General features: G+C 40.2%; 2 protein-coding genes across 18 annotated transcripts in view; one reads left to right on the top strand and one right to left on the bottom strand.

The window, feature by feature from the left end:
• The window catches only part of LOC143722650 (papilin-like), a 630,543-nt gene that overhangs the window by 161,961 nt on the left and 440,901 nt on the right, over nucleotides 1-27,681 (top strand). The window contains exon 1 of one of the 17 annotated variants that reach the window (XM_077214117.1): nucleotides 23,695-23,814. The exons of the other annotated variants lie outside the window; for them this stretch is intronic. Coding sequence (XP_077070232.1) covers nucleotides 23,721-23,814 — 94 coding nt within the window. The 5' untranslated portion in view covers nucleotides 23,695-23,720. Of the gene's footprint in view, nucleotides 1-23,694; nucleotides 23,815-27,681 lie in introns of those variants that run through there. 17 annotated transcript variants of the gene reach the window in all.
• Nucleotides 1-27,681, bottom strand: part of LOC143722662 (uncharacterized) — a 508,319-nt gene that overhangs the window by 320,335 nt on the left and 160,303 nt on the right. The gene's annotated exons all lie outside the window — the stretch shown is intronic.

Here is a 27,681-nt window from a genome sequence, read left to right as displayed (position 1 = left end):
GCGAAGATACTCGGTGCGGTGGAGGTCAGGTCATGCGGGTATGTTGAAGGAAAGGTTGGGGGATTTCAGCTGTTGCGTGATATGACTGCGCCCAAGTAGCAGTGCTTCGCCTGTGATTCACCCTAATATAGTCTCAAGTCTCTGCCTAGGAAATCACCTAGTCTTAATCTAAATTGCTATTTGTACCTGTTGTGAATACGCAGGCCACAAGAAGTAATTAGGTGGTTTTTTTTGTTGTTGTTCTTTGATCACTTTTACTCATGACATGCTACCTGACAACATAGGATTCCATTAATTATGCTAAGCTAAGCTAGCGTCGGCGCTACCAAACTAAGACAATGCTTGCACTGAGACAAAAATGCTTTTGCCCACCTATCTTAATGTAGGGGACACTGTGAATAAGCCCTATTTAAAAAAAACGGTGGAGTGTTCCTTTAAATAAGCCATACTTCATAGTTTATGAAATGAACACCCGCCATCCCGCGTTAATTTGTGTGTATTGCGCAATGGTGTGCGAACTCGTCTTGGAAAGGAATGCCTTTGCCTGCCTTAGACACAGTTCATCAGTTTAACACTGTCTTTTGTGGCTGACCTGTAATCAAACACCTCCCAGTCTGTGCCATAAACATGAACGTTGCCGAATTACTGCAGGATGGCGTGGTATTCCTGTGGTAGGAGAATTGTGTCCATTTTCCTGATCTTCTGCTCAATTCTGCCAAAGATAACTGCGGCCCCATATTGGAAAGGCTCTATCTTCTGCTGTCATTCTCCTGCCACACATACAGATGGACATCATCTTTTGCCTGGTAAATGTTCTACCTATGTTGCACAACCACACCAAACAGGTACAGATACATCTGGCATCAGTAATAGGCCTGTCCTATCACGGTTTTTGGAAGGACCAGATTTTGCATCATATCAAAACAGAGGGTCACATGACCTTCAGCAACCCCGCCTAACATGTCATAAAAAATGCGCGGTCTGCGACGATGCAAGATGAACGATGCTGATTCCATCCTCTTCTCTGTGTCAGTAAGGTTTGGGTCTGTAGTCCTGATCTTGTACTTGGCACAATCAGCACATACATCTGTAGCTGGGTGACCAAAGCCAAGACTGAATTCCTTGAAAAACACAGCAATAGAGGGAATAGCTGGTTTGAGCATGGCTCTGACCCTCAAAGAGCTCATGCATCTTGTGCACATTCAGGTCACTGGGGAGATACTTGCGGCCCGGTGCTCCTCTCTGGCCATAATGGCTGGCCCTGCAGGTGAAAGACTGTATGTGCTCAACAATGATTTGCCTTCTCCTTGCATGCTCCTCACTGTGTCATGCACAACCTCTTCTCTCAGGGTGAGCCTCAGCAGTCTCAGTGTAATATTGAGCCACCCGGGACACACGATCTTTGCTGATGCCTGTGAAAGTAAATTATTTAGGTTGTCATATACAGTGGAGCCAGTATAAAATAAACAGAATTACACACAACTAACTTGCTATTACACTCTCTCCCCCATTTCTTTCTCTCTCTCTCCCCCATTTCTCTCTCTCTCTCTCTCTCTCTCTCTCTCTCTCTCTCTCTCTCCCATCCCCATATCTCTCCTCTTTACAGCTCTACAGATAATGTCCAATCATATGTAACAACAAGCACAGCTTTGCACATATCCCTGCACTGTTAACTGGCCACATTTTGTACTTTTGCACTACCATCACTACACAGAATCTAAATTAGATCTTAAATTAGCCTATTCTGAAACGAAAGGTGTACTCACGAAAAACTTTTATAAAGGTCACCTTGCAAATGGGCACCTTCTCCGAATGACTGTTGCACCAAAGACTGTACTTAACAGATACGTTCCGGTCTTTTTGTTTGTTTACGTCCTGGACTTTTGGACGCTTCCTTTCTCACTTGTGTGATGTCCAGGAGATGAAGTATGGCCTGGTCCTGGTCAACCTTGTTTGGTTTTTCATAAATATAGTTGAAATTTATCATCAGATCGTCTGGCGAAAGCCTCTCGGCCTGACAGAAACCTTTGGCAGCAGCTTTCTGTTGACATCCCACTGTTGGTATTAACGTGCCAACAAGAGTGACAAACCTTTTTTTGTTGTTGTTTTTGGTGATTTTCTTTGTCCAGTTTGCATTTTCTACCCCCAGGTGTAGGTCTCACTGCCTCATCAAGGCCATCAAAAGTGTTATCACAGTTTAAAGCAGTCATTTTGAGGAATGAATGAACATAAATAAACATCTGTTCAGAGCGCCGCCATGTTGGATTGCGTAGAACGCTCACTGAATTCTAATTAGTCGAGAGGATGTATTGCGTTTAGGCTAAAATAAGTTCGGCGCTTATCGCGGTTTGGAAAGGAACTGCATCTTGCAGTACATTTTAAACAAGGAAATATAGCGATTTGGGATGAAACGTTGATCGACCAGTTAATAGGTTCAGTACACAGCGTTGGAAGGAAGACTTTAATTATCGAACATGGAGAAACGCAGTAGAAACACTACCAACCAGGAGAACACAGGGAATATATACACAGGTGACAGTGAGGAACAGATTAAACTAATTAACAAGAAAAAGACACACAGCTGAACCAAAAGAACTAACAAGGACGGTGACCATGGGAACAAAGGAGTGGCAGTAAACTGAACAAAAGAAACACAGAAGAGAGTCCAAAAACAAACTGACATGTAACATTAGTCCCCCCTCTCAGAAGGCGCGTCCTTGCGCCGTATAACATCCCAGGGTGGGAGGGTGGGCGCCCTGGAGGCTGAATAGTTCTGTGAGCAGCAGAAAAGACATCGTCAAGCGTGACCTCCCCACTGGTGTCCATCTCTTCAAGGAGGTCGGCCTGGTATGTCTCCACATCCCCATCGTATCCCGGCATGCACCAGCCCGACTCGTCGCCATATATGCCTTGCCCACCAAAGCCGATGTAGTACAGCTGGGTTTGGAGGGTAGCGCCGGAGCCTTTAGGGATGACACAGCGTCGGGTGAAAGATCTCTTCCACCCATGCTTCACCCCAAAGCCATTATTTTTCGAGCCCAAAATAGATGAATAAATATGAACATTCGGGTTTGGGTCTGTAAACGGCTGTGGAAGAAGCCGCAGAGCGGGCCACCGACTCCTGAAAGGGACAGACAGAGCTGGCCCCTGATTGTTGAGAAAGGGCCGAAGCTGTCTTAACATCATCAACCAGCACCATCTGCGAACCCCATGATTGAAGACGCCTGAACTAGAGATGCGCGGATTGGCCATTATTTCATCCGCAACCGCATCACAAAACTCATCATCCGTCCGCCATCCATCCGCACCAACGTCTTTGACCAATTTTCCCGCCCGCCATCCGCTGATACAAGGCGCTGCTGATGACAGCCGCGAGACTAGAAACCGCCTGCCACCTACCCGAATTTAATTAAAATATTTTTTTTCTACACGTCATCCATCCGATCCGCTGTTTATCCGTGGCTATAACCGCCAACCGGGCATCTCTAGCCTAAACCAAGGGTCCCAAACCACGGGGAGCGCGAGCCTGGCTTGTCTTTTCGAACAGGGCCAGGTGGGAGCGGAGCGTTGTGAGGGGAAGAACATCACAGTTTGGACAGTGAGCACCCTCGAGCGCTGCCTGTGCATGCTCCACTCCCAAACCCATTACACAGAGCCAGTGTGTCTCACCCTCGCTCATACAGCACGGACAAGGGGACCCACACCATCTGTAAACTTTTTTGCTTGCCATTCTTATATATATATATATATATATATATATATATATATTAGGGCTGCCAAACGATACATTTTTTTAATCACAATTAATCACAGAAGCTTCATAGTTAACTGCGATTAATCATGGTTTGAATTGCACGTGTAAAATTCTGTTATTTTGCATATCAAGGCAGTTCTGAGCCCATAATGGAGTATATATGGAGTATATCTTACCAGAGTTTTCATTGGGAATCAAAAGAACACATATAATGTACTTTTTGAACTTTTTTTTTTATTAAAAATAAACCAACTTCCAAATATTAGGAGGAATAAAGTAACGCAGTGCTTACTTTGAGAGATTACATTTATCAGGCCACTCTCTTAAGCTACTTCAAAAATAAACAATAACATCATTAGCAAAACAATTCCTAGCTGGAAATAACAGCAATCAAGTGATATGTAACACTGGTAGGAAATTTCTAACTCGCTTATGACAAACAGAACAGTCTAAAACATTGACGGCCACAGCGGGATATTTGTAACATTTTCTAGTTTTAAATGAAGAATGTCATCCTTGTAATTAACCTGTGCTGCACATGGATGAAAAAAAAAAGTCAAAATGACAGTAAGTGAAATGAAAAATATTGCATGATTGGACATGAGATTCAGAACTATCTGAGTTCTAAGTTGTCTCTCCTATTTATTTTCTTTAACCCAATTGCTAATACACAAAAGTCTGTTGACATTAGCAGTGGACAGTGCTGCTCTTGCTTGGCGGGGAGGCGTCAGGTGAAAGACCGGGGTGTTTCGCCTGGAGGTGGTAACTTAGACTTGACGTGCTCCGATGGTAGCTGAACTCCTTGAAACAAATGCTGCATTGTACCTTAGTGTTGTCAACAGAACCGTCTGATTTTTTTTTAAAGTTAAACAGGCTTTTTAAAAATCTGGTCGTACTTTTTCTATCCATCACCTTTATATTTATGTATACATATATATATGATGACAAACAACACCAAATAAGACGCACAAGGCAACATAGAAGAGCAGAAAGCTGATGCTGTTATGATCGGGCGTCTCTTTCTAGATGTTGTCTTTATAGATTTACATCAGGTTGCAAGGTTAGTTTTCCACCTAGGAACGTTGGGGGGAATGGGGAAAGTCACCATTCTCACCAGAACAGGTTATTGTCAGGATACAGGCACAGAGGCGGAGGTAAGTGAAAGCAAACGTGAGTTTATTTACAGTGATATATGTGCAGAGACAAAGTTCATGTGCAGGTGCGTTGACGATCACGTCGTGCAGAGGATCCCAGGTGAGCAGACCCTTCTTCAGAGACTTGGACGTGGGTAGACAATGTCCAGTGATACGAATACTTTTCTGTTTCAGATCCAGGGAGGAACAGGGAGATCTCGGTGGACACGTGGAGCACTTGGATTCCAATGGCAGGACTCGGGAAACAGGGAACCAGACTGGAATACTGGAGACAGCAAGACAGGGAGACAAAGGTGAGTATATTCAGGGGTGAGTATAGTTACGTGATGGATCTTCGTTGGCAGACTTGGAAACTTCGGGAAATCGTGAGTAACGGTCTTCTCCTGTTGGAGGCTTGACAATGACTGGGGTGTGCGTGAGTGTTTTATAGGGCTGGGTAACGAGGTGACTGATTGTGAACAGGTGTGACTGGTTAATATTCCGGGGAGAGTGACCTTTGAGTGGTGGATGGGAATGAATCTGATTGATTCCTGACAGTTATTAAACCATCCAAATGATTTCTAAACGGTTTTATTAAGTTGAAATAGTTGCCGAATGCCCCTTTAACGAGTCCTTGTTGGCTCAGTCTGGTGATGGGTTTGTGAGGAGAATGTACTATGAAAGCTAATCAATACTTTACATTTAAAAAACAAAACTACTTATTCTTTTTTGTTGTGTCTTTTTGTGTTTGTAAAATCTTTCCACTTTTTGGTGTTTTTTAGGTACTATTATTGTTATTTGGGGTTAGGGTGGGCTTAGGGAAGACGGGATAGGGTGTTGGTGTTTGGTGAAGGGTTTGTTTGGCAACAGCCAAAAAAGGAAGACTTCCCCTATCTGGAAATATTTTGAGCTTATAGCTTCCAATGTATGTAGGCATTTCGAAAAAAGAAGAAAATATATATTTAATTAAAATTGTACTTATTTTATTGTTGTATTTTATAATTGTTGTCCATTGATGTGTCTTATATTCAGTCAATGTACATGTACATTCACTCCCAATTAATTTTTTTTCTCCTCACACTTCTGAGGTGGAAACCTTTGTCTTCTGTTGGACAGTGCTGTAGACCAGCACAAACAAAGTTCAAATGCCACTTCTGATGCGATCGTAGAAGTGGATAAATACCTTACAGAGACAAACATACAAAGAGCTGAAGATCCACTTGAATACTGGAGAATGCAGAAACAAGTATTCCCCCATCTATATACATTGGCATTACAGTTTCGTTATACCCCGGCCTCCTCTGTACCATGTGAAAGAGTGTTCTCTAAGGCTGTCTAAGAGGAGAAATAGACTCAGCCCCAACACTGTGACCAGCTTTTATTTTTTTATAAAAAATAATTAATAACTTGTTCACCTTTCTGTCATTCCTACAGTTACATAAGCACTATCACCGCCAAGTGTCATAAGCACATTTAATAACAGATGATCACACAATGTCCTTATTCAATGTGTGTGTGTGTGTGTGTGTGTGTGTGTGTGTGTGTGTGTGTGTGTGTGTGTGTGTGTGTGTGTGTGTGTGTGTGTGTGTGTAGAAAGTATTAGATCTTATTGAATCATATAAGCTCATTTTATATTTTATTGAAACACTTTAATGGGTAAAGAAATGTATTTAATGGACAAATCAAACACAAACGTGTAAGACTTTTATTTGTACACATAACATTGAAACTATGGAGTGTGTTATGGTTGCTTCATCTGACAGAGCTTCTTACAAAGGCTTCTGGCAGCTTTATTTTGAATAAGCACCAGATTGCTCTGTTCTCGACACTCTCGAAGCTTTGAATCTTTTCCCAGAACAGTAAGAGGAAAGCCTGATTGCTTCATGAGGCTTCATTTCCCCATCCCTAGCTCAACCTGTCTAAATGCTGTTGTTTCAGGTGACTAGTTGACTCCTGAAAGCATCGACCCATGAAATGTCCAAAATGAAATGTTCAAAACATGACATGTCCAAAACACAACATGATATGTCCAAAAGTGGCCCATCAGAATTGGCCCCAAAGGGCCAAGGGAAGCCTGTAAGACTTGGTTTTCCTGCTAAGGCAAAAGTTGAGATCAAACCCCCTGCAACAAAACAATAAAACTTACTATGTAATCTGGAGAGAAGATCTCACAGAAAGAGCATAGGATACCGCCTTGCCTAAACTTCTCTACTTGATTATGTATGCATCCCCTTCTCTACCGACTCTCTCTCCTTTTCCCCTTATTCAAGTCACTGAAAGTTCACTAAGAATGCCTATATACCACATATGATAAATCTTGTGAATCTATTGTTTTTTCCCCTTTCATGTTTGGTATCATTTTAAATAGGGGTGTGCCCGTGCCACTGAGCTTCAAAAAAGACGGAAAATCACCAAGCGACAATAAAACTAGCCCAGTGATGTATATAAGGCTTTCCGAAGCCTTGGTACCATTTTCTGTGAGGAATCGATCAAACTTTACGATATACTACTAGTCATATACATCTGGTTTAATTGTCCCAGTAGAGTTTATGAAATAAGTTGTAATGATGACCAGTTCGTGAATGAATCATTTGAGTCGGTCCATTTCAATGATTAGGAGAAACACGTTGATAAAACCAGTCTGAACGATTCATTCATGAATAGAAGTTAGTTGGTTCTCAAGTTCAAATCACTGATTCAATGATCCTTTCGCTGTTTTAGATAATTTCCAAGTTTCTTTCTGGAGCTGCTGGTGAGTTAAACTTATTATTCACTAAGTGAATAATTAATAATAATAATTTCACGATTTTGAATCAAATCTACAAGATGCAGATTCAGATTTTCAGTAAGGTGTGCATTGCCTTGCGCATATTTTGCATTTGCCTGTGAGCGTTGCAAGTGGAGAGAGCCTTCAGTAAGCTTAACCAAGTAAAGAACTATACCTCAGATCAACACAGACGGCTTGATTTAAAAAATCTGATCAAAGATTTTACTGTGAGAAAAACACGACACTTGGCACTTGTGGAATATGATATTGCAAGTTGATAGCGTATTTTATAAGACAGCTTATAAGACATCCAGACAGAGTTTAAATAGTGTCTGTTTATGAGATGGTACAATGCTGTTGAACTGTATGCACTACCGATAATCGGTATCGGATAATTAAATATATTATTCTTGCTATCGGCCAACAGCCGATTGTTTAAAAACAGCCGATGATCAGTGCCGATTATATCCTGTCAATCAAAAGGCTGTGAAAAAACGTGTCTGACTGCAACTCATATTGTGTGTGAAGAAAATCTGTCTTGTGTGGAATAAAAGGGATAGTTCACCTAAAAATGAAAATTAGCCCATGATTTACTCACCCTGAAGCCATCCAAGGCTTCCAGACGTTCCACAGGAAACAATAGTCCAGGAAGGTGGTTGAGCGGAGGTGGTCTTGGGGGAGGGATGTAAGGCCAGGTCCATGGAGGAATGGGACCTGGACATGGCAACGGTGGACCTGGGTCGTGGAGCGTGGGCGGCGCCGGCAGTGCAGGTGACCAGGGCGGACCAGACAGTTCAGGGGGCCAGGGCGAACCAGACAGTTCAGGGGGCCAGGGTGAACCAGACAGTTCAGGGGGCCAAGGCGGACAAGACAGTTCAGGGGGCCAAGGCGGACAAGACAGTTCAGGGGGCCAAGGCGGACAAGACAGTTCAGGGGGCCAAGGCGGACAAGACAGTTCAGGGGGCCAGAGCGAACAGTCATACCGTCACACAGAGTGGCTGCAGAGTGTGACCGTGAGGGAGGCTCATCCTTTCTCCTTTATAGTCTTGACTCCCAGAATGTTATTTTTATAGGCCAATGATGGTATTTCAACCATATGTGGAACATTCTAAGACTTGTTCATTGTATGTTATCGTTGAGTGGAGGCCCCACACTCAAAGGATTATTCAAGGGGCAATTTACATCTCATAGCACTCATACTGCAGCTTCCTGGCCTCTCGGTGTAGCTCCCGAACTAAATTATACACCACAGATTATGGTAGGATGGACACCAACCATCTCCTATCCACAAAGATACAGAGCCCACACCCACACTACTACAACCTCACAACATCTCTACCTGGCATAGATTATAGGACTATCCAGGCCAAAAGCATTCATAATTTATTTTCAATTGTGTCAAAAAACCTTACAGCGTTACAGTCTTGTCAATTTCCTGTATGTAAACTGTAATATGTATTGGACATGTGCATGGCTATAGTCACACATCAACTGATTTAATTTCTAATCATTCAAATTCCACATTCAAATGCAATGCAACTGGTCTCTTTTTATAAAATGTTTATTATGTCCAGTCATTTGCATTGTTGCAAACTAGGAGGACACACAACACATGACTAATGACAATACAAATTTAGAGATCTGGAATGCAGGCATTTCTATCAATCAACCACACAATTCCCAGTCAGACCTGCATTATCGAGTGGGACATGGCCTGTACATCAAATGCACAGAGGATGATTGCAAAAGCTAAAATAGGGATTTCAAATCTCTGTTTCTGTAAATCTCATTCTCTAATTGATCTGATTGAAACTTTAGGTTTGAATTAATGATTTGCAATTAAAACAAATAATACAGACAATTTTATAATAGTCATTATGACATTGTGTATTTCTATGTATAATTATGTTTTATATTTCAATTATGCATACTGCTGGGAAATATTATTTTATGTTCTTGTGTTTATCTAACAACTCCCTTCTCATCTTACAATAACAGCAAATTTATCAGTGTGCAATTATTGCATCGTCATTCAGAAGTTGTCCAGGTGTCTCGCACGCAATGGAGCATCATCAGTGAAATGATTCCTTAACCTGTGGAGATCTGACCTGCCCGGCAAACCAAACCTTCTGCTTAGAGGTGGCCGAGGACTTCTCAGAGGGTCAGTTAAGCCTACTGAGGTGGACACAGAACAACACAACGGACTTGGTACAACAAGTCATTCTACAGACTGAATACCACCGCCACCAAGCAAACCCGACCAACAGGATCGCAGACATCCTGCCCAGATGCTATCGTATCCACTCAGCACAGTACACCACACCTAAAGGTGTGGTCACAGAGGTGCATTTTGCAGTGCTTTCATCTTAAGGCTCAACCTGTCTAAATGGTGTTGTTTCAGGTGACTACTTGACTCCTGAAAACATTGACCCATGAAATGTCCAAAATGAAATGTCCAAAACATGACATGTCCAAAATAGAACATAAAATGTCTAAAAGTTGCCCATCAGAATTTGCCCCAAAGGGCCAGGGGAGGCCTGTAAAGGCCCGTTCACACCAAGCACGATAATTATAAAGATAATGATAAAGATAACTATATATGCGTCCACACCAATGACCGATAACGGCCTTTTTATTCTAAGCACGCGCGCGCTCGCGCTGCGGTTTCAAAATAGCGAAAATGGATGATGTGCTGCTGCTTTACGTTACATAGAAATATCAAAAGAAAAACAGGCGTTTCTGGGTACACGATATCCTTAAAAGACGAGAGGAGTTGGGAGAATCCGAATTTTATTATAATTTTTTGTTTACATGTCATTTAATATGTTTTTGCTGTTCTTATTGCCTTTACACGTCTTTACCAGCAGATGTCCTCAGCCAGCATGCTATGTTCCGAGCGCATCTAAAAAGTGAATCTAGCAAGTCTAGTTTAATCGATCTAATCTAACAGTGAATTTAGCTGACGAAGTCAATGATGGGATAAAAACATCGCCTAGTCATCACCTTTATGTATACAATGCCTTTTTCACTGCAACTTCAGAAATGTTGTCAAAACTAGCGCTGGATAGCCTACCTTAGGTAATTTTGTTACACTATGCTAAACTGCATAATATCTCATTGTTAATACTTCTCACCATTTATTCCCAGGATACGACCGATTGCTTTCCATATATCCATCTTTTTTAACGTATCCTTGAAAAGGGGGTTTGACTTGTCAAACAGTGGAGGATTTTTTTTGTACCTCGACGATTAACTTCTCTGCAATGTCATCTGCCATTTTAAATGCATGAGACCTTTAAATTAGAATGGATTCTGATTGGCTGTCAGTGTTTTATCGTTCGACAGCTGGAAAAAAATCGTTCTGAAAGTGATCCCAACGATATCGTTCCTCATATCTTTATCGTTATAGTTGTGGTGTGAACTTTGTTATTCTTTAATATGGAGAACGATTTTTAGAATTATATCTTTATCGTTATCTTTATAGTTATCGTGCTTGGTGTGAACGGGCCTTAAGACTTGGTTTTCCTGCTAAGGCAAAAGTTGAGATCAAACCCCCTGCAACAAAACAATAAAACTTACTATGTAATCTGGAGAGAAGATCTCACAGAAAGAGCATAGGATACCGCCTTGCCTAAACTTCTCTCCTTGCTTATGTATGCATCCCCTTCTCTACCGACTCTCTCTCCTTTCCCCCTTATTCAAGTCACTGAAAGTTCACTAAAAATGCCTATATACCACATGTAACCCAGTAGAATACCATTCTTAAGTTAATGGGTTATCTCAATTTATTCATTTTTATTTAGTTCTAATCCAGAGCTAAAAGGTGAATTAAATATACATCTCAGTATAGTATGTATAAAGGTGTGTGTTCCTTTAAGAACATTCATTCCTATGTCAAGTTTGACTGGGATGTACATGTGAAAACATGGCATTAACTAACATTTAGGTGTTTCATTAGTTTATTGGTTTATGCGAATTAAGTCCCGCCCTCACTGGCGTTTTGTATAACGTGAGTGGTTGTTTTGGAGATGAGAGTTTTTTTGGACAAGAGTGGGAGAGAGTGAGATACACGAAAATGTGGGAGAAGCACTTGCAGTAAGAGAGTGATTTGATTAATGATTTACAAGTTTAAAAATCTTGAATTGTAATGAAGATCGGGTGTGAAGCACAGACACAGGAATGATTCATTTGTGTTTACTTCTTTGAGATCGCCGCGAGTGTTATACGGCCTTCCCGTGTTGTTAATCTGCCGTTCAGGCGCGAATACAGGCTGTTGATTACCAATGCGCATATCTGCGCATCTGAACTGGTAAGATAAAGCAACTGTTAAAGGGATACTTCAGCTCTGGGAAGATGAATGTGTATTTAATAGTGGTCATTTATATAGTAGAAATGTGAAATTATTTTTGAAATTGAAGCATTCTAGACTGAGAAAAGGCAGAAAATATAATTTTTATTCATGTGGCTGAAAGACAACAACTCCCAGAATGCACTTGCTTTGCTGCCCTTATGAGGCCAAGCCACTCCCTAACCACCCCTACCGGTTACAGGCGGCAGTATCAGAGTCAGTCTATGGAGAGTCTTGGCACTTCCTATTAGCCCCGTTGTATATCATCTTGCTTGCAGTTCCATTAGAATTCCACTGGAGGTGACCGCGGGCGAGTGCAGAATGAATGGGAGTCTATGAAGCTAGACGGCTAAATGTATCCCTTTCTCCTGCTTGTTGTTGAATCAACGTAGATTTTATTGTTGATTCTGCAAGTTCAATATAGATTATAGACCAAAAGTCGAATGAACGAGTACTTATGTCCTTTCGATTTCTTACAGGTTAGGTCGTTGTTGCCCGGAACACGCTAGCATTCTGCTATTTGTGACGTCATCACATTTTTGAAAGTATTTTTAGAACAGATAAGTGAACTTAAAAATGCAATTTTCAGCTGAGTGTATTATCTTACGTAACGTTAAGACCCAACGTTAGCAATGCGAACTATTTGCACATACAGTATGCTAGCATAGATGTAAATATAACAACAATAGCTCAGCTGCCTACGCGTGAAGAAAATTGTGATAATGCAGAGGGTCCAAACTCTGTTCATTACGTCTTAGTAAAAAAAAGAAAAACAAACCAAATACTCACTTTACACTTAGCCGTCCGTTTGTCCCTGCGGGCTTTGGCTGGCGTTTCCAATTTATCTCGTCCAGAAGAAAATGACATGGCTGAAATTCGCGACAGCAATAGGACACTCTATCTGTTTCCATAGGCGCACAGCGAGAGCACTGACACCACCAGTCCGCCCCAGCTCGAGTCTGACCGGGCTCGAGTCAGGTCTTGCTCCCCTGCTGCAGCAGCTGCTCCGACCGCCTCTTGTTCCTCCATCTTCCGCAACTGTTCGTCGCTGTATTGCGGCTCGTACAGGTAGCCGCGAGCATCAGATTCTCGCAACAGATATTTGAAATCCCCTTCTGCCATTTCAACTTCAAAACTTGTAAATCGTGATAAGACAACTATACAAACTTTCTACACAGAGAAAGAGTCTGTTATTAGCTTAGCTTCTACAGAGAGATGGCTGACACTATCTTTACTTTCTGTGAGTGAGATCCCGCCCCATATGGGCAAACCAAATACTCACTTTACACTTAGCCGTCCGTTTGTCCCTGCGGGCTTTGGCTGGCGTTTCCAATTTATCTCGTCCAGAAGAAAATGACATCGCTGAAATTCGCAACAGCAATAGGACACTCTATCTGTTTCCATAGGCGCACAGCGAGAGCACTGACACCACCAGTCCGCCCCAGCTCGAGTCTGACCGGGCTCGAGTCAGGTCTTGCTCCCCTGCTGCAGCAGCTGCTCCGACCGCCTCTTGTTCCTCCATCTTCCGCAACTGTTCGTCGCTGTATTGCGGCTCGTACAGGTAGCCGCGAGCATCAGATTCTCGCAACATATATTTGAAATCCCCTTCTGCCATTTCAACTTCAAAACTTGTAAATCGTGATTAGACAACTATACAAACTTTCTACACAGAGAAAGAGTCTGTTATTAGCTTAGCTTCTACACAGAGATGGCTGACACTATCTTTACTTTCTGTAAGTGAGATCCCGCCCCATATGGGCGTGGGGAAAACATGCGGAACTAGCTACTATTACTTGCTGTAGTTTTAAGCCTCTGGCCAAAAAATCCTCCGACGATTTTTGCGTCATCGGAGGATTTTTCCCAGACTAAAAATACATAAATCTCTCATATTAGGGGGATATGAGGGGGGGGAAGCACGGTAATTCGAAAATACTACTGGTTTTCTACTGATACAAAGCTTAATTCTAAATCCTGAAGTATCCCTTTAAACAACAAGACTAAAGACTGTTGACGCAGTTGTTTTCTTTCACGACGAGGGAGACCTTGAGGACCAGATAGCTCCCCAAATAGCCGCATTATTTGGAGTTCCTCTGTTGGTGTGGGAGGTGCGTTTCGTCGGCTGACGAGAGAGAGAGAGAGAGAGAGAGAGAGAGAGAGAGAGAGAGAGAGAGAGAGAGAGAGAGAGGACGAGGCGCTGAGCGAGTCCTGCTACCTTACTTCGGAATTGCGGTATGGTTGTCCGTGAAATTGAGGTATCTTGGTTTGATTTGTTTTGTGCTCAGGAGAGTTAAAGGGCCATTTTTCAGTTTCCCGGCCACCACAAACACGAGCCACGATTCAGGCCTGCAACGGGGTGGGTTGTGTGAAGGACTGATGTGTGTGTGTGGGCCCACAGCATTAAATATTGGTTCATTTAGTATTATTCAGTGCACTGAAAATATGATCTGAATATTCAGAGTATATTTTGTGTTAATCTGTGGGAGTTATTGTGTACATTCATCCATTTGAGGTCATTGGTTCAATCTATACTGAGTGTATTTGACCTGAGACTAATTTCAATAGGTCTGGAAACTGAGATATTGCCCTTCGGGGGTTAAATTGTGTCACATTTAATGGCAATGTGATTGTGTGAATAATTCAAATTCTGAAATTAATTTTTTGAGCTAGTTAACATTCAATAATTCTATTCCAATTAAATCCTATATGTTTTGTTCTTTTACCAGTGTTTTTATTCTTTCAAAAGTGTTTTATGTTGACTTGATTAGTTAAGGTGCGTATAGATTTAATTATTCGTAACTTTCCAAAAGAAAAGTATACATTGTGACTTCAGAGGGGCCTAACTTCAACATCTGTAGGGAATTAGTTCATGAATTCGTAGTGCTGGGAGAGAGGTGTTTACCGCATTATACACGCCCGTTCTCCCACGGTGCCCTCAGGGGCCCGTTCTGCCAACCCCGCCTTCATGCCGGGGCGTAGACGGTCTCAGCGAGCTCGTTCCCGAGGGACGCTCGGTCCCTCAGAGCGGTCAAACCAGTTGTTCCCTGCCGGTGCGCCGTTACAGGGCGCTGTGTTTGCTGTTCAAAATACTCCAGAGGCCAGTCTCGAGAGACTGGTACCCTTAGCAGATTTTCTGGCAGAGTGAAAAAATTTTCCAAAAATATCTCAGTGGGTCCTGAAGACAGTCGAGAAAGGTTATGCGATTCAATTCCTCAAGGGGAATTCAAGGGGTCCTGCCCACCGTGGTGGCTATAGAACGGGTTCCTCCTTCCAGCATGGAGTCAGGCTATTACAGCCGATATTTCATCATGTTCTTCCGTTCGGTCTAGCTTTATCTCCCCGCACATTCACGAAGTGCATGGACGCAGCGCTGGTCCCGCTGCGACTCCAGGGCATTCGTATCCTGAACTATATACAGGTGCTGGTCATATAATTAGAATATCATCAAAAAGTTGATTTTTATTTCAGTAAAAAAAAAAAATATATATAAAACCTGCTTTTGCCGGTTATATTTTCACGTTATAAACCCGCTTAGGCTGGTGGTGTTATCATATTCTATGACCCAGACGGGGTCGGGGTCTTTGGGTATGATATGTTGTGATTACTGATGTATTCTCCTAGGCCTGACGGTGTCTGGTCTGGTGTATACATAATTATGTGGGTTATGGCTTGATCTGTATGCTCAGGGATCCTGAGTTGCAGTGGCAACCAGTTACTCAGTGCGGCGTTTTACATAGTGTTCCCACTGTGTATAGCTACGTAATACGAAGTGACCGTTCGAAAGGGAACTACTTGGTTACTCACGTAACCTCAGTTCCCTGAGTTAGGGAACGAAGTATTGCGTAGCCAGCCGCACTGTTTTAACTGGATAGTTGTCGCTTCAGTTGTATAAACCTGCTATAATGGCAAATTCAGGGACTAATGTAGGCTGATGCCTCGCCCCTATGAAGGGCCATGACGTGCAATGACGTAGAGTGGTCTCATTGGTCGCACGTCAGAGGCGCCCGCGCCATTGGATGTGCATTTGCTGCAGCACAGCCTATGAGCAAGCTAGACACTCAATGGGCGAGCTGTGCAGCTGCAAATGCATTTTACATATAGGTTTCAGTAAATCGAGGAAAAGGAGTTTTCCCACTGCTTATAGCTACGCAATACTTTGTTCCCTAACTCAGGGAACTGAGGTTACGTGAGTAACCAAGTAGTTTTTCTGGTCTTTGCATCTTTTGCTTACTTTAAGAAAATAACTAAAACTACATTTGGTGCCTTCTGCACTGTTTAGCACTTTTTACTCTCTACGGCATGGCACTACTTTTAAAGAAACTTTTAAACTTTAAACATTTTCTTTAGTTGACATATATGTGCCTTATACTGGAAGTATTTTTTTATTTAAAAAAAATGATTGTGCTTTCATTTTGCACTTTATTATGTTTTCATTTGAAGTATCTGTGCACTACACTTGGAATAATTTTATTTATTTAAAATAGCCATGCCTAATACTGAAAGTATTTTCTATCTATTTCACCTTTTGTTACACAAAGCTGTCTGTTGTGTTTTAAAAATGAAGTTTTATCTAGCCTTGTTTTTCTTTCTGATCCCCCTTAACAGTGGGGTTGTCCATTTGCAGTCAAAAAATGAGTCCATCCAAATGCGGTTCCCTTATGTAGTCTCAAGGCCTGAAAACTTTTCCACGGTCCAACTTAAATCCCAGGGGCCAAGTGACTAATTTCTGTTTGTTTACAAGGCTACAAATCTACTCCACCTTCAGGGCCTCTCCATTTTGAAGGATTGGTTTATTGTCTCTGCAGACTCACTTCCTGCTTTTTTATATAATTAAATTCTTGATCTGGCACTTTCTGCTGCAAATCAGCAAAGTCCAGACTTCTTGTTGTTATTTTATTACTAATCTCTGGAAATGTTAAGCCTAATCCAGGCCCTGATAGCATTAAGCTATGTGATACACCTGAAGATTTTAATTCAAGGTCTGGCCTGGGTATTATTCCCCTCAATGTTTGGAGTCTAATGTCCAAACAGGATATGGTTAATATATGGGTCAGGTCAACTGATGCTGACATTGTTGTGTTATCTGAAACCTGGCTGACTAAGTCTGTCCTTGATAAAGATATTGGCATCGTGGGTTATAGTGTGTATCGTTCAGATCACCCAAAAAGAGGAGGAGGTGTTGCTATTTATATCAAATGCAAATTCAACTCTAGTTTAGTGCTCTCAAAATCTGTGTGTAAACAATTTGAGTTTTTGGCCTCAAACCTTCAAGTCTCTAAAGACCACTATATTAGGTTGGTTGGTTGGTTGTTATAGAACTCCGTCTGCATCAAATGATACTTCATCTACACTAACAAATTTGTTAAGTCAAATTATTTGTAATGACACTATTGTTGTTGGTAACCTGAACTGGGACTGGCTAGGGCTGATATCAGATGCTTTTAAAGAGCAGTGTGACAATTTCAATTTGAATCAATTAATGAACACTCCTACTCTGCCAAATCCTAAATCACTCATCATCACTCATTGATTTAATCCTGACCAATACCCCTTTTAAGGACTCTGCAATAGGTGTTTTTGCTAATGATGCGAGTGATAACTCTGTGATTGCTGCTGTTAGAGATACTAAGGTGCCCAAGTCTGCACCTCGTATTGTTGAAAGGCGAAATATGAAAATGTTTGTTGAGCAGGGTTTTTTATTTATTTTATTTTGACTGGAGAAGAATTGCCTTGATTGATGTGGAATTGGCCTTGACTTTCTTTCAAAACAGTTTTCTTGATATTCTTAACAGACATGCACCTATTCGTAAATTTAGAATTAAGGGGTGGGACAATCCCTGGTTTACTTCTGAGATTTCTAATTTGCTCCATGAGAGAAATGTAGCCTGGGCAAAAGCAAGGAGATCAGATACTGATGCTGACTGGTTTGTTTTCGGACGGTTGCGAAACGGATTCACTTCACTCTTCAGAAAAGCTAAAGCTGAATTTTACTTATCTGAAACCACCGAGAATCTAAATAACGCAAAAAAATTAATTATGTGCATCGGCTAAACCAACAGTTTTTCCGTTGTCTCAGTTAAAGGTGCTCAAAGCGATGTCACGCGTTTTTTAGGCCAAAACATTTTTTGTCACATACAACAAACATCTCCTCACTATCCGCTAGCTGCCTGTCCCCTGAACACACTGTAAAAAAAACACAGTCTCTGCAGACACCCCAGGCTCCACGAACGGCAACAAAAACAAACTGGGCTTACCCGCACCACGAAACATAACAAACTGTTCCAGCCAATAACCGATAAGAAGGGTTTGGGGGTGGGGTTTGGGGGGTTAGTGCGCGGATGAGGAGGAGGTAGGGTCTAGCTAGCCTTCGTTTTGTTTGACAATACTTTAAACGTCCATAAGAAGTGATGTCGCCCGACATCGCTTAGAGCACCTTTAAGAATGGTGTGTCTATATCAATCTGACAAAGTAGAAATGTTAAATTGTTTTAATGAGCATTTCATATCATCTGGGTTCTTGTTTGATACTGTTGCCCCTGTAGTGTCGGAGCCTGTAAATGACACCTTTACTACTGCCGACAAAACTTTCAGTTTTAGCTCCTTCTCTGTTGAGTTCATAAAGCCCAGAAGCAATTGAATCCTCGCAAACATGGGGGCCCTGATCACTTAGAACCTTTCTTTTTTAAATTAGCTGCAGATATATCCTAGCTGAACCTCTGACTCATATTTTTAATCTTTCACTGGTCACAAACAAAATTCCCAAGGTATGGAAGTATGCTTATGTTTTACCACTTTTGAAAGGAGGTGACCCTATCTTGCCTAATAATTACAGACCCATTTCCAAACTTTCAGCATTGGCCAAAGTGTTGGAATCTTTGTTTAGTGAACAAGTTAAAGAGTATTTAAATGCTCAGTCAATTTTATCTAAGCATCAATCTGGTTTCAGGAAAAAACACAGCACTACCACTGCTGCTATAAAAGTAATTAATGATATAGTCAAAGCACTTGATGACAAGAAACACTGTGTGTCTCTCTTAATTGATCGGTCCAAAGCATTTGACACTGTTGACCATAGCATACTAGTTCAGAGACTGATCAGTATAGGTATGTCTCAGCACTCTGTGGGCTGGTTTATCAACTGCCTCGCTGATAGGACTCAAGCTATGCAAGTTGATGGCCTAACGTAAAAATATTTATCAATTTGTAAAGGGGTCCCACGGGGCTCCATTCTGAGGCCACTTTTATTCATTATTTATATAAACTGTCTGGGGGAAAATGTCCAACATGCATTTTTCCATTTTTATGCAGATGATACGGTTATTTAGATTTAAAAAAGGTTAGAGAGAAAACTAAAGCACCATGGTACAACAGTGCTACGCATGTTATCAAGAGAGAAACTCGTAGAGTTATAGCGTAAATGGAAACAAACTAATTTAGAGGTCTTTAGAATCACGTGGGAGGGCGTTCTCGCATTTAGCTCCTAAACTCTGGAATAGCCTTCCTGATATTGTTCGAGGTTCAGACTCGCTGTCCCAGTTTAAAACTCGTGGAAAGACTCTATGTCACGTTATAAAAAGGCTCTAAAAAGCAGCCAGGGCTGAGCATCTCCGCAAACTAATAGAAAATAACCAAAATAATCCAAGGTTCTTATTTATCACCGTGGCTAGACTAACAAATAAACAGACATCACCAGAGCAAAATATTCCGTTACAGCATAGTAGTAATGATTTTAGGGCTGGGTTTCGATTCAAATTTCAAGAATCGATTCGATTCCGATTCTCAAGATCTTGAATCGATTATCATTATTCGATTCGATCCGATCTGATCCGATCTTCGAGATTTAGATAAGTGTTTTTGAAAAAAGCATTTTTTTCCAGCTGTTACCTGAATTACAGGTATGCAACATATTGATACTATTATTATAGACATTCCACTGCAAATGAATGGAGTCGGGGTTGCCAACTCTCACGCATCTGGCGTGACACTCACGCATTCAGCCTCAATCTCACGGTCTCACGCTCAACAAAGAAATCTCACGCTAAATTAGACATTCTTCTGTGCTGTATTTTTTTCCCACTCATGTGCACTAATTTCCGAATTACTATAAGCAAGTTCAGGCTCTTAACTACTGATTGGACCACTGCATTTTCTCATGCAGAGAAAAATCGCGGACAAAGAGGACACTGACATCGACAGACTAGACAGAGAAGTTTACTTTTGATATGGAACAAATTCTCAGCTGTCAGATTCTGTCAATATTTCCAACGTTTTGACGCTTTTAAATGTGACAGATCGCTGTAGCGCGTCAGTTCAAACGGCAAGTGATACAGCCTAGTAGTAAATAAAATTTTAACTTACAAAACCTTTAGAAAACACAAGTGTGACACAGTTTTGTGAAAACCTTCAAGTACTCCAGGTATAAGACAGATCGCAGCTTTGAGCGTTTCTGGAGTTTTCAAAGCAACCGCTTGCTTAACGTTACTGACAGCCATGTTCGTTGTTTTAATGTCCTTCCACCTCGCGCGCATGCGTGAATTCAATGACGCGGCAAGTTAAAGTTCACGGGGAAAATGTAGGCCTATTATTAAATCGATCCTCTGAGTTACGGATCGATCTTTAGAAATTAATATGAAAATCGATTCAGAATTGGTGAATCGATTTTTTCAACACAGCCCTAAATGATTTTATGAATTTCTTCACTGAGAAAATAGAAAGCATCAGAAACACAATTGTAAATGTACAATCTTTTATGGTGTCTTATGATTCAGCCTCAATTATCGCCCCTCAAGAACAACTACACCGCTTTACAACTATAGGACAGGAAGAGCTAAATAAACTTATCATTGCATCTAAACCAACAACATATTTATTAGATCCAATACCCACTAAACTACTGAAAGAAGTTTTACCTGTAGTCGAAGAGCCTCTTCTCAATATTATTAACTCGTCTTTATCTTTAGGTCATGTTCCAAAAATATTCAAGCTGGCAGTAATAAAACCTCTCATTAAGAAACTGCAATTAGATCCAAATAACCTAGCAAATTACAGACCCATTTCAAATCTTCCATTTATGTCTAAAATACTAGAAAAAATTGTGTCCACTCAATTGTGCTCTTTCTTGCAAGAAAATGATATCTATGAAAAATTTCAGTCAGGATTCAGACCGCATCATAGCACAGAAACTGCGCTAGTTAAAATTACAAATAATTTACTTTTAGCTTCTGACCAAGGCTGTATCTCAATACAACTTCTACTCGGACTAGCGCTGCGTTCGACACTATAGATCATAAAATACTCTTGGATCGACTACAAAACCACACTGGTGTTCAGGGACAGGCATTAAGCTGGTTTAGATCGTACTTATCAGACAGTTACCATTTTGTCTGTTTAAATGGGGAAAAATCGAAGATAACGTCAGTAGACTATGGAGTGCCGCAAGGATCGGTGTTAGGCCCTCTGCTATTCTCAATGTATATGCTGCCACTTTTAAATTGATGATCACCTTTCTTTTAAGCTTCATATGCAGAATCTAGTAAAAAAAAGTTCAAATTGAAGCTAGGTTTTTTCTTTAGGAACAAATCTTGTTTTACTTTTTCTGCTAGAAAAAGGCTAGTCGATGCCACATTTCTCATTATTATTTATTATGGTGATCTGTTGTATATGAATGCCCCATCAAAGTATCTTCAGATGTTGGATGCTGTGTTTCATGGAGCTTTCAGATTTATTTAAAATTGCAGATCCCTCACTTTTCTGTCAAATCGCCGGCTTACTCAATTTTATATCTTTATATATAAGGGCATTATAGGCAGGCCTCCATGTTACATATCTGAATTTCTTTCTTTTACATAGAGTACCCATGATTTACAGTCCCAGAAAACTATTTCATTGAATGTACCTCAAGCCCGTACAGAGTTGTTCAAAAAGGCTTTCATTTTTGTTGCACCTTCTACTTGGAATGACCAACAGAAAACACTTAAACTACAGTGTCTAATTTCCTTAAATGATTTTAAAGGTTATGTTAAAACTATAGAACATGAGTCCATCCACAAGTGCAAATGTTTTAATTAATGGCACTTTTATTTAAATTGAAATGTACTTGAATTGTCTTTGCCTCTTTTGTGTTTGTTTTGTGATTGTGTGATCTAATTTGTTCTGCTATCTTGGCCAGGTCTCTCTTGAAAAAGAAATTTTATACCTCAATGAGACAAACCTGGTTAAATAAAGGTTTAATAATAATAATAATAATAATAATAATAATAATAATAATAATAATAATAAAAAGAACAGAAATCAAAAATGACCATTGACAAATGTGTCCAGTTTTAACTGGTTTGGCACAGAATACCCAACATTGGGTTACATTGACCCACTGCTAAGTTTGTTAGGGGGTTGATCATTTGTATTGACAGTAAAAATTACCCAGTACATGGGTAGAAATAATAATAAAAAATAACCCAATAAAATGACCTAACAGTCTGAACCCAGCATTTGGGTTAAAAAATAACCTAGCATTTTTTGATATGTATTTATTTATTGTTGTTGGGTACAGTTGAAACATTACCAGAATAATATACTCTGCAAAACTTGAGATTCCCAAGTTTCCCAAATTGTCCCATTTTTTAAAATGCATTTTACATAAAAGCAAAGGCATTTACAGTAAATAAATGCTTGCTGGTTTTTATTCAAATTGTGTATTTAAAATGTTTGTATGCACCGGAATTGTTCAAAAGAAAATTCCAGTTCAATTCACAGTAATTAAAGTTTTTACATAACTCTCAGATATATTAAATTTGTACTGCATATAGGTACTGGACAAATATTATTTTTGTTTCTTTCAAGCTCCTCGATAGAAGGTTCCTCACAATAAAAGTGATTTTCTTACACTGCATTGCATTGGTAACAAACACCTACGGCTCATTTTTATACAGCTGCCATCTAGTGGTCATATAAAACTTTGCAGCATTCCACTGGACGCATTACTTTTAATGCATAATCTTTTTTTAAAGCAATGTTTAGAGTGTGTATATATATATATATATATATATATATATATATATATATATATATATATATATATATATATATATATATATTATTTTTATTTTATTTTTTACAAAGGGTTAAATTCAAGGGCTAACAAGGATGATTGCTGCCAAAAAAAAATTAAGTATACACTGAGTAGGCCTAAACGTCGAAAAACGTTCTTTCCTTCTTTCAAAATTCCTTGGGGAGAAACTGCCCGCGTAAACTCCATACAAAAATGAGCGGTTTCCATTTAGTTTACTTTGGGGAAATTATTATTGCACAAGAGATTCAGATTTGGGATTGAATGTATTGCCCAAACTGGTCAACCCGCACACTGTCATAAAAGACTGTCCGGTGAGATTGTATTAGATATAATATAAATCAAACTATTGTGTATATGAAAAGTATACTCCTTTGAGGTCATTCAAAACTAGTTTGTGTATTCTGGGGGGAAAACCCCGTTTGGCATCATATTATTCATATAGCCTTAGAGCTCCCCCGGGCATCATATAGCCAGGAGCTCTCTGACCTCATTGGAACTTTTTAAAAGGCGCGGACGTGTTCTATTGTTCGCCAAAACAGATCATCCCGCCCCAAACTCAAGCCATTGGTTGAGCGCTAACCTAAATACTCTTTCATCCTGATTGAGACAAGTAGGCCTGATTTGATTTTCCAGCAGTTCATTATATGATCGCAGATGGATAGGATGACAGCTCGAATGTACTGCGCTGTGTTATTGTGTCTGTCTGGATGCTTGAGCACAACAGAAGCTGCTCTAGGACGACACACAGGTGAGATCCATTTTCTTTAACTTTATTACGCAGCCTGAAGAAATGCATTAAACCAGTGTAACAGTAACGTTACATGTGTCCAGTTAAAGATGAACTTTGTAAATATATTTATTGTCATGTTATCTGAGTCGGTCAGTAGAGAAGACTTTTATATTGAAAGGACTGAAGCCTGTTTCACACACAATCCGTTGTCAGTGCATAGCGGTGGTGGTGCCTATTTTTTCGTACCCATGTTAACAGGTTAGATATTTTACACTGCACCACGGTGCTTATACAACAGTGCAGCGATCGTTTCGAGTCTATTTGCTGTGCTGCACGCGCTGAATTACAGCGCATGGCTCGTGGTCAAAATGAACACGGATTGACATGAAAATGTGGTAATCTCACAAACTAGGCTATACACTGACCAAATATACTGCTCTTTTTCACAGTCATCTTTTTATTGTAAGCCCGGGAAAAGCAAAACGCTTACCATGAGTTGCACCGTTGGTTGAAGCGAGCATAGCCTTGTTCAATCAGAATCAAGGACTCGACTAACCGTTTCATAAAATTCTTTACGCACTTTTTTTTACATGACACTAGATCAGTTTAGGTATAAAGAAGTATTCTAAACTACTTTGATTTGAAGCAGATAAATGTGAAAAAGATTGTGACACATTGCAAAACTACTGACTTACAAATGCTGAAACAAACTAGGCTATATTAACCATGGCTGACTTTCCATTGCTCAGCAGTGAGCCCCCCTCTTTTAAACCATTTATGTTTGTTTGATTTGTTTAGGTCGGTGTATGCCAGTCAGAAATTATTAGCCACATTTCCACTTTCTGACCAGTTTGTGAACAAGGGGTATTTTTTAAACGGGCCAGCATTGGCTAATAGCCTCTGCTTGCAAGCTTCGGTGCAATAATCAAATGGCATAAACTGATATCATTTCAACATAGAAAAACACAGTTGATTTGCCTCTGCACCATTGTGATCACATGGCTATGGCTACTTAAAATAGCTTCATTAAAGTTATTTTTTTTGTCCCAAAAGAGCGCACATTTAGAAAGATCTTGATAAATTCTCACATTCATGCCTAATTTAGAGAACGATCATTTCTGCCATCTGAAGAGTTTTAAAGGATTAGTTCACTTTAAAAAAATTTTTTGCTTATAATTTACTAACCCCCATGTCATCCAAGATGTCCATGTCTTTCTTTCTTCAGTCGAAAAGAAATTAAGGTTTCTGATGAGAACATTCCAGGAATTCTCCATTTAATGGTGGGCCCCAAACGGTTCAAGGTCCAAATGACAGTTTCAGTGCAGCTTCAAAGGGCTTTAAACGATAAGTTACCAGACGATGAATAAGAGTCTTATCTAGCAAAACGATCGGTCATTTAAAAAATAAATAAAAAAGTTTAAGTCTTATAAGCACAAATGCTCGCCTTGCTCTGTTCTGTGATGCGCGTTCCGTTCGTGACGGCACTGTCGTTGAAAACGTTGAAAAGTTCACGCTTCAGTGTTTACAAATGTGAGGAAGGAGGACCATATTAGGGCTTGGCGATAAAACGATAATGATATGTATCGCGATACAAACGTAATCAATATCAATAAAAAATGCGTTCAATAAAACGTTCGATTATCTTTTTTTTTTTCGTCTGAAAGTTTGGTTGCATGAACAAATGTACTCACTCTCTGGTAGGGTGACCAGAAGTCCCGAAATATTCGAGACAGTCCCGAAATCTAAGCTGTTGTCCCGAATCCCGAATCTGGCCCTGATTGTCCCGAAAATTATACTAAAGCAAAATCTTGAGTAGTTATTGTCTGATAAAACATTAAAAACTGTCCGTGGAGGTTGAGTCGTGAAGCATGGGCGTGTCTAGAAGGGGGGCACAGGGTAGCACTTTAAGGGGCCGCGTGTTACATTCAGGGGCCAAAAAACAGGGTACATTCAAGGACACAAAATAATTTATTCAGTACGGTGCAAATACATTTCGGCAGTCATTCCTTTTTCAAACGCTCTAATAAAAAATTATGAGCCAGTAAAGTTCTTAATGATTTTTTTCATTTATTTATACTGTGCATAAATGACACAATGCACTTCTTTCTGAATTCCACCTTTTAAGTTTCATAATCATGCCGTCGCTTATAAACAGTAAATTATTGTTAATTGTTTGGGGGTGGAATTGCATGATCGTTGTGAAGAATTCTCCGGTTGCTCTTCTCGTCAACGATTGATGGGTGGGAATCTCTAGGCACCTCACGATTCGATTACGGTTCAGAGGGTAACGATTATCGATTATTAACATTTATTTTTTTTTTTACTACTTGGTACTTTGAAAGCAAGTATTTATGATGACCCATAATTAACTTACTTCCAATACTAACTATAATAATTTTTATTAATAAAACAAATGGAAGTGATTTGGCAATACAACTGTAAGGTTACATTTGCCAGCATATGCCCCAACATTGCAAAGAACCAAAAGGAAAATAAATGTGTGCCTGTTCTAGCAGCGTACTTGTAGTACATTAATACAAACTTCAGCATATTCTGAGTCTCTAGCATAATAGACTTCTAACCAACATCCTCTTGTTATTTCCAATGAGCAATATAATCCTTCAGACAAAAATAAACATTTTGCTGTAGCAAATTCACAAACAGTTTTCGTTCAAAAATATAGAATTATGTACCAGCAGATCTCATACAAACATAATGCTTGTGGACTTAGCTGCTATTAGTAATATACAAAGCCGCTCTTATACACAACTAAATAATAAAGAGTTATGACTTGAAATGTTTGCAGTATACCACAATCAAAAACAGCTTATAAAAAAAAAGTGAATGAACATCTGCAGAGAGCGCATGCACCTTTTTGTGACTGGCATTGCACATATTGCAGGGCAGTATTAACAGATCGGTTTACAGCATATTGATGTGAAAACTAAACAATACAGAAGGCAGCTCTCATTAAAAAAATACTAAACAGGTAACAATGAAATTGTCAATTTTCCATACGTTATAGCTTTTAACGAAGAGGGTGCCGTTCGAATTTGGCGCTCAGTCATCATGCGTCTATGAGCGCGACTCTTTTATGTGCACGCCACAAACTGTCCGCGCACTGCACGTCCGCTTTAGAGTTCCGCCTTTTGCATTCCGTCAATATTACGTTATTAGGAAAAATATATATATTTTTTTTTAGAAAATCGATCTTTGACATTTGTGAATCGATTCAGAATCGTCCACGTCCGCATCACGATGCATCTAAGAATCGACTTTCCCCCCCACTCCTAGAAATGGGGGTCAATCAGGGTCAATCAGATTTCAGCCTCTAGAACCGCCCCTGGACACGTATATGGTATACACACACTCAATTACAGTATATATTTTGAAATATCACACAGTATGTTAGTCTGATTACTTTCATGTGTGACTGATCAAGCCAGTAACATTAGATTAGCTAATATCGGCAGACTGTAAAGAGATGACTTGTCAGTGTTGTTCAGCGGCAACGCACACGACCACATAAAATACTAGATAATATTACTTTATCTGATGTTTTGAAGACTAAAGACTCAATAACCTTTTTCCAAAAAAGCCGTGCCGTGGTAAACGTTAAAATGTGAGAATGTTAACTAACACCATAGCTATGCAACTCTGTGTAATTTAGATACTTTATGGGTTTTTGTTTATTTTTACACAGCAACAGGACATCCAAGGTTTCTTCAAGAAGAAACCATGTCAGAGACAGATTTCATGCAGAGAACGTTTGCACACACACACACACACACACACACACACACACACACACACACACACACACACACACACACACACACACACACATTCAATTTTTGTGCTGAGAATAGAGCATGTTCAATTACT

The sequence above is a fragment of the Siphateles boraxobius genome, unplaced genomic scaffold (genome assembly GCF_051911475.1).
Source record: "Siphateles boraxobius isolate OS27281-9 unplaced genomic scaffold, OSU_SipBor_1 68, whole genome shotgun sequence".
NCBI classification, from domain to species: domain Eukaryota; kingdom Metazoa; phylum Chordata; class Actinopteri; order Cypriniformes; family Leuciscidae; genus Siphateles; species Siphateles boraxobius.
Note: the sequence above shows the minus strand (reverse complement) of the source record. Positions and strands in the feature narration are given on the sequence as shown.